General features: G+C 42.6%; 1 protein-coding gene across 1 annotated transcript in view; it reads left to right on the top strand.

Annotated features, from left to right (window-relative positions):
• tnmd (tenomodulin) overlaps positions 1-8,136 on the top strand; it is an 81,936-nt gene that overhangs the window by 66,634 nt on the left and 7,166 nt on the right. The window contains exons 5-6 of the mRNA XM_085131236.1: positions 1,140-1,302; positions 4,166-4,260. Coding sequence (XP_084987362.1) covers positions 1,140-1,302; positions 4,166-4,260 — 258 coding nt within the window. The remainder of the gene's footprint in view (positions 1-1,139; positions 1,303-4,165; positions 4,261-8,136) is intronic.

The following is an 8,136-nucleotide window of genomic DNA, read 5'->3' as shown; positions in this document are numbered from 1 at the left end:
ACCAGTCTTCCGAGTCATCATTAGTCTGCTGGCCGGCGCTTAAAAGTGAGGGAAAGTGTGTCAAAAGCTTGGCTGAGCACCTCCCGCACCCAAACACATTCTTTGATGTGACAGAATGCGCTTAAGCCGCCTCTTCTTCCTTCGCCTCTTCTTCCTTCTCCTCTTCTTCGTCTCCGCAGGTCACAGCTGTGTCGTTCGAAGACAAACAAGAAGCAGCATGAAAAGCAAAATTCTAATTCATGCGAGAGTGACAGGGGCAAACATGAGGGAGGGGGCACGACCCAATATAAATGATTCTTGCTCCCACTATAGCCCCAGGATTCTACATCAAGCTTAACTAATGTGCAATTAAGCTTTAGACTGGAAGAAAATCACCTTGTAAAAACATTTGTCAAGTGAACTGTTTTTCTGTTCTGGGCTGCTAATTAACAAGGGAATGGGAAGAAGGGTTTGTTTGCGTGTGTATTTACATATACATGAAGAAAATAAATATCCTCACTGTTAAGGGAGAGCATTACCAAATCCCCTTCATATGTCTCTATTAGACAACACTGACATGTAGTCCCTATCATTAAGCAATAATAGTTTACTTTACAGCTCATGAACTACAGTATCAACAAATTAAGCCCAGTGATAGTGCTTGGTGCCAAGCGAAGCATTGTGGCGGAGGGGGAGGGAGTAAGGGAGCGTAGTTGGGGGGGTTGGTGAGGTGGTGATGTGGGGGGGGGGAATGCAAGGCTTTATTGTGTCTGTCACATTAAACGATATTGCAGCCACACTCGGAGTAATGAAGACCACTTCTAAAGTCATTTAAAAGTCAAATCATCACTGTCTGTGAATTTCAATGATGTATAATAGAAAGAGCATGCCGGAGGCTTGAGAAGAGGGTGACAGAGAGCAGGAGGAGGGAGTCGGGGCAGTGGGAGTCAGGAGTCGGGAAGTTGCTGTCCTCTCAGCAGACACAAAGGTGATAGATAAAATGACAAGGCTGGAGCTGCTGCATGGCTCAGGGGAACAGAGTGCAAATGCATGACTATACACCGTGTGGGGCGCAGACATTTTTGCAGGGTCCGACTTGCTCTAGCTTGTGTATACACAACATATGTGTGAGTGTGTGTACTGTACGTGTTGTTTTCTAGCAGGTGGACGAGACTGGGGCCATGGATATGAAGGTGGACGGCTCCCAAGTGTGGGTTCCTGCTGAGGAGCCCATCGTTAACCCGGACTTCCTCCTTGACTCCAAGATCTGGGAGATTTGCCAGCAGCTGCCCATCCACTGGATCCATCCTTCCCCCCTGAGCGGTGAGAGCAGGGGGCATCTCTGCCTCTAAATGCAGACTATTAACACTCTCGCTGGAGGACATCTCCACAGGCCATAAGCAGGTCCATGGAGACAGCATGAGTTCCTAACCATATGAGCAGGCAGCCCAGGCTACTCTGTCCGTGTTAGAAAAGTAGAGAGGCTGATGGATGAATATTCTGATACTCTGTTTCTACAAAATTATCAGTGCAAACACAGTTTATTAAATGTATGCACTTGAAGTCTTACAGTCACAGAAAGGCTACTTTATATGATATGGTATCATACTTTACATATAAAGGTTGGATTTGGCCACTGTGATGGCGCTAACTGATTAACATTTTGAGGCCTCGAGTTTGGCATTTTGGAATATTTGGGCCTTTTGGGATGAAATGGTGGACTGCTAGGTCAAGAAGCTGTATTCATACACTATATAAGTGCACTGCATGGCTACAGAAGCCTGTTAATTAGTGCTAACATAAAAAATAATACTAGCATTTCATTCACTAAAAACAAGACAGGCTTTGCACAGGCTTATCTGACAGTCTGTTGTTTTAATTAATAGCACAACAGACGACAGTTTTAACAATGCTCCAAAAGAAATCAACACCACATACATCATTGTCAGAAACCTTTCACATAATGTCATACACACCTTTCTTGAGATTTGTCCATCCTATTGGACATGACACAACCATTGATGGTGAGGGGAAAAAACGTGCCTTCTCAAATTGGTTGGTGAGTGGTTTCTGGAGGTTGCCTGCAGTGACTAGACCAAAAACATCCTTATCATTGCCTTGGTCTAGCAGGTTGCTGCGGTGATGTCGTTTGCTGGAAGACGCTGATTTGTCTGCAAACACTTGTTAGCTGATAATCTTGCAAGAGTGTTTGTCTTCAGAGTAAAAGCTGTGCCTCTGTGCTGCAGCAAGCACATTTTAAAAAGTCAAAGTTTTACTGAATGTTGACGGTATCTAGTTCTGGTTTCTTTCACACTTCAGTTTCCCAACTGCTTGGAGAGTAGTTGGCAAGTGTTTGCAGACAAGTCAGTTTCTTCCATGCAAACTATGGGTAACTGCAGCAATCTGCCAGTGCAGCTGTGGCTCAGCAGGTAGAGTTATCTACTAAGATCAGTGGTTTAATCCCTTGTCTGCATGTCAAAGGAAGATACTGAACTGAACTGTCCCTGATCCATTCACTGGAGTGTTTGTGTGAATGTTAGATAAAAAGCACTTAGGCAGAGGAAAAAGTTGGGTGAATGTGGCTCGTAGTAGAAAGCACTTTGATTGTTCAAATAAAGTAGAAAAGTGCTATGTAAGTACCAGTCTATTTACCAATGCAATCACAAGGTTTTTGCCAACAACTCAGGGAATATACGTTTTTTTTCCCCTAGTGACCAGTGGTTGCCAGGGAAAGGTTCTGTTCAGTGACTTAAATTAGCAAAGGTGACGGCTAGCAGACAACTAGCAACTGTAGCAATCTATGTTAGCATCAGCTGGCCAGTGACTCTAATAATGTCATTTATATACAACTTCACCCTCTACAGTTCAACATATGGAGAAAATTAACTTCAAAGGCCTAAAATGTTTTTGTGCCTGGCTGTAAACATGTTTATTTCTGCTTCAGCATAAAGATGGACTCACTTTCAAAGACAGCCCCAAGAGGCCATTACAGGAACTGCATGTTTTTCAAGCTTCCGACAGGTTTATTTTAGGCCCTAGAGATATGTCTACATTGCAGATTATTTAAGTGTAAATGAATGCACTGTTAAGCTCACACATATATATAAAAAATGATATTGATATTTATAAAAAATCTCTACCTATATAAAACAGTAACTTCAAAATAATGTGAAAGACAGCAATTTTCATGACAAGCATACCTTTTCAGCTTCCCTGCAGAGCTTTATAGCGAATTTCAGCTTATTGTCTGACCTGCAAAGTTTCTCTTACATGCTCCTGTATTGTCTTAAAACTCAGTCTATCAGCCTTGAACAACATAACAGACGGGTACAGATAACGACCAGCAGCTGCTCATAGTAAAACATTCAGGAGCTATAGAGCCAAGCATTTACTTTCATTAGCTGGCAGAGGCCAAAAACAATGTTAAAGGAGTGTTTAAGAACACAACTCAATGTGAAATGTAATATTTAACTGCAGACTTGATGTGTTATAGTTATGTTAGTATAGAAAGTTTTCTATACTAACATACAAAGTAATGTCAATGTTATATCAATCACTGCTGGTTTAAAAAAGGAAAGATGAATAGCTTTATCTGAGAACACGAACATGAACACGTACGTATTGAATAGTTTGCAATTATCTTACCAAAGCGGCAGTTTTCCATGTGCTTTGAAAAATAAGCATTCCAAGAGTCGGGCTTTCATGTTAAGATGAAGCATTTGCAGTATATGAGGTGTCTACAAGGTAACAATCAGATAAATGTAGTAAAAAGAATAATATTTCTCTGGGAAATGTAGTGGAAACAAAGCATGCTTCAGTCGCAAGTAAAACACATATATATCTCAGTAAATGTAGCCGGTTACATTCAGCCTCTTGTTTTGGTCATCTGGAGAGGGTTTTTTTTCTTTCTCATAAAGATGCCAAGGCTTTATGAACTGGCATCTGTGTGTTAGTATCACAAAAGCAATAACACCATTGTTTGACAGAAGCGTGAAAAAAGCCTGGAATTAATTTCTTTTGAATGCTAGTAAGTAACATCAAGCCACTGGGAAAACACAGTGTTCAAGCCAAAATTGAATCTAAGAGCTTTCTTATTTTAATTCAAACAACAGAAAACAGTTGGAAGTATATACAGTAACATCTCTCTCTCTCGCTTTTATTCTCTCCTGCTCGTTCTGTTACTCAGATGCTGAGGTTGTAAACGTGGATACACCCGACGCCGAGGTCACAGGTCAGCGTTTTGCCCGCGACGTCCTGGACCACCTTCCCGTAAACGACTATGTAAGTGGGGCCCTCTCTGCCACGTCACCCAGGGACCACACCACGAGATACAGTAAAGTCACTTCAATCAGCCGCAGCTCTTGCCTCAACTCTTTCTGCATATAAATCGCTCACTAATTGATGTTAAAACTGACTTTGTGCACCAGAGGGCATAGCAATTGCTCTATATATCTGTTTAAGTAAGGCCAGTTCAATGAAGACTCCCTTAATGTCTCTCCATTAATTGAGAGGAATATCCAGCCTTTCAAAGGCAGCAACTTGTGCCTTACAGCCCTAGTTAGAGACTTTTTTTCTACTTCCTTTTTTTCCGAGGCACTGGAAAGCACAGTACAAAGCAGCACTTTCAAGGTCACTCATCGCTGCACAGATAAGTTACATTTATTAATAATGCTTTAATTATCAAAGCGTATAAAATGAATGGAAAGGCCAAGTGGCATATTTTGGTGTACAGCATGTAAACCACTCAATACCGTATGATTAATTATCCCTGACTCTAGGGGAAAATCACATTGCATAGTATATTATACAAGACTTATGCACTCTTATACCAGCACAAAAAGCTGCAGTTGCACACTAAGAGACACCCTAAGAACAGGTGCAAGGATATATGATATATGCATATACTTGCAGGGAGCACTTACAGGTGAACAGCCACTAAAGCTAAATTCAAGGATAATGAGTCAGGCTCAGTCTCCTCCGCAGGGCTCGGAGAAACGGTGTGAGACATGCAGAGAAATGAGACATCCTATAATGTTGACGTTTATCAGGCCTATCCCAGAAACAGCCTCCTGCTCAACTCTTCAATTTCCCCCCCAGCTCCTCTGTCTTCTTCCTCATTGTCTGTGGCAGGAGATGCAGTGCTATGCAATTAAAACATACCAGGGGATGAAAAACTCAGCTCCACTTTTGAACGTTCTGCCTCTATCAGCCGAGTAATGCACACCATTGCAATCCATTCCAGCAGCAAGTCCAGGCGCTGTTTGTGGGTCCAGTGATAACAACGGCCTTTGTGGCCGGGCACAGGGCAGGCAGCAGTCTGTAATTGGGAGTCTGAACTCTCACTCCTGCCAGTGGTATGCCACATGTCTATTTTTTTCTTCATCTAAAAGTCATGCAAATGGGCACAGTAAAAAAAAAACAAGGAAGCTCACCCGCAGCGTCTGCTACTCACAGTTTCTCTGCATTCACTTCATCTGCATTTCATAAGTCTGAATTTGAGCACCAAGCCTGTCCACAGTGCACATTCATAAAGCAGAGACTGGCAGATGTATATTATGCTGAACTTTAACATGCTGACATGTCAGAGTGCAGTGTGTATCAGCGGTGGCCCTGGAAATTTCAAACCGAATAACGACCGTCTGACAGGCCTGAAGGGATTGCACCGCCGTCCTTGACCCACATAACAAGGATGGGCTTTCTATAAGAATTGACCGCACTCATACTCATGTAAATATGTTTGTACGTGTTGCTGCTTGTGTCCTGGGATTCGTCTTGTGTCTTGGACTTATCTTTACAAACCTCTGGCTGCTACATCCAGGGTCAGGCTAAGTGGCTGTTCATGCACACAGGTGCAAAAAGCTGAAGGAATTCAAATTCTGTGAATGCAGAAGTTGTTTGTGCCTCCAGAGGAATCTTTACACTGAAGCTAAAGCTCCTTATCACTGTGGTAAAGCAGCAGAGTTTACTGAAATACATGACTATCTGCTTATTCAATTACATCCACGTCCACATTCCACGTCACTGTAGAGAACAGTGAGATGAAAATCAGAGATCAGGACACGCAGCAAAGAATTTCATATGTTCCACTGTCCTGTGTGTCTACATAAAAAGACCCTTTTCGAATACAAAGCAGAGTGTGAAAACAGAAATGTTTATCTCTGCTGTTTTTGATCCCCGAATGAATGTGATGAGCTCTGCTTTGAGATTTAATAACACATCCAGGCATGTGCTTCAAGCTCATGAAGAGCGGGGATCAGCGTGCGTGAAATAATACCAACAAGTGTGGAGATTAGAGGAGTCATGCTTTGATTCGTTACATCTTATTGAATGACTGACGCAGTTTTCTACTCTGCAGACTCATTCACATCCAGCTCCTCATAATATGCACAGAGGTGTCTGTGTTTGCGTGCAGGTTTGCATGTGTATGTGAGAATGTGTGTGATGAAATCAGATCCAGCAAGAGGGTAATGGCTTTTACTCTTCATTAATGCTGCTTGTTTGTGAGTGACTGCCTCAGATTTCCCAAGGTGAACCATTCTTATCACCGCGGCTTCCCACTAGAGACGGCGACTCAAAGCCAGAGTGATTAATATGTACCCTCCGTTTTAAAAGGATAGCTCTGATTAATTGTCTTTAAGGTACAATGCTGCCTATTGGCGGTTTGTTTTGATAAACACCGGCGTCATTTGAATAAAATATTTTCTTCATTTTCCACGCCCGAGCTCCGGATTTCGTAACACCCCAGATTGGGCTGTGAGGAGCTGATAAGATTATCGTTGGTCCATTGACAGGTTTTCGTGTTGTTTCATATAACCGATTGTTGCCTGGGAGCCGATGACCTGAAACCTACAGCAATAAATCATTAAAAGCCTACCTGTGACTGTCATAGTAATAAATTCAAACCTTACCTGGATATAACGCATTGTACTCTGTGTTTTGAATATGTCTAAAGAGCAAGAGTATTTGACTCAGTTTACATCAGGTGCATAGTTTTCACAAGCCAGTCAATTCAATTCAATTCAACTTTATTTATATAGCGCCAAATCACAACAAAAGTCGCTCTCAAGGAGCTTCATAGATACAGAGAAAAACCCACAATCATATGACCCCCTATGAGGCACCTTTGGCGACAGTGGGAAGGAAAAACTCCCTTTTAACAGGAAGAAACCTCCAGCAGAACCAGGCTCAGGGAGGGGCGGGGCCATCTGCTGTGATTGGTTGGGGTGAGAGAAGGAAGACAGGATAAAGACATGCTGTGGAGAGAGACAGAGGTTAATAACAGATATGATTCAATGCAGAGAGGTCTGTTAATACATAGTGAGTGAGAAAGGTGACTGGAAAGGAAAAACTCAATGCATCATGGGAATCCCCCGGCAGCCTACGTCTATTGCAGCATAACTAAGGGAGGATTCAGGGTCACCTGGTCCAGCCCTAACTATATGCTTTGTATATAATGAAAGAAATGGGGAATCGTAGATGAACCTGACAGATCCATTTTAAGATAGAAAAATATATAAACATTTACAGAAGAGTCTAGTCTAATAACTCAAGTTGACACAGAATTTGAATGTTTACAGATCGTTTTCTGATTTACGATTGAATCATGTGGTGGATTTACTGCTACGTACAAGAAAACAATGTGTGTAAAACCACCGTGATTGAATGCTTACTGACGAGTGGAGGAGATGCAAGAAATCCCCAAACTCCCTAACTTAATGCAGTAGGGGACCAGAGGGACTCAGCCATGTGGTCCAGCGCGTCCTGTCCTCTTAAACAATTCACACACATTTCCTTTTCCCAGCTGCGGATGTGTTTTGTTCCGCACTATCGCACGTAGCTGAGTCATTGTAAGTGCTCGCGTTTTTTCCCGAATGTGAAGTCAGCGGAGGCCGTTGACTCCTGGAACCGAGCAGTTTAACAAGATATCACCAGATTGTCTCCAAGGATTCATTTACTAAAAGAGATTGAAATGTGGTCAAATGCATACTGAGGGCGGTTGCTACTTCAGCTCACACTGTGAGTTAAGTGGCACTTCTCCGAACCCCATTTGGAGTTGCTCTTGATCAAAGGCATGGCACTCAGCCCCCACGAGTCCACGAGGGCATGAACCAACCAGCACAATGGAAAAATCCAAGGGCCATTAATTCTACCCAATTT

Source organism: Neolamprologus multifasciatus, chromosome 2, assembly GCF_963576455.1.
Source record: "Neolamprologus multifasciatus chromosome 2, fNeoMul1.2, whole genome shotgun sequence".
NCBI classification, from domain to species: Eukaryota; Metazoa; Chordata; class Actinopteri; order Cichliformes; family Cichlidae; genus Neolamprologus; species Neolamprologus multifasciatus.
Note: the sequence above shows the minus strand (reverse complement) of the source record. Positions and strands in the feature narration are given on the sequence as shown.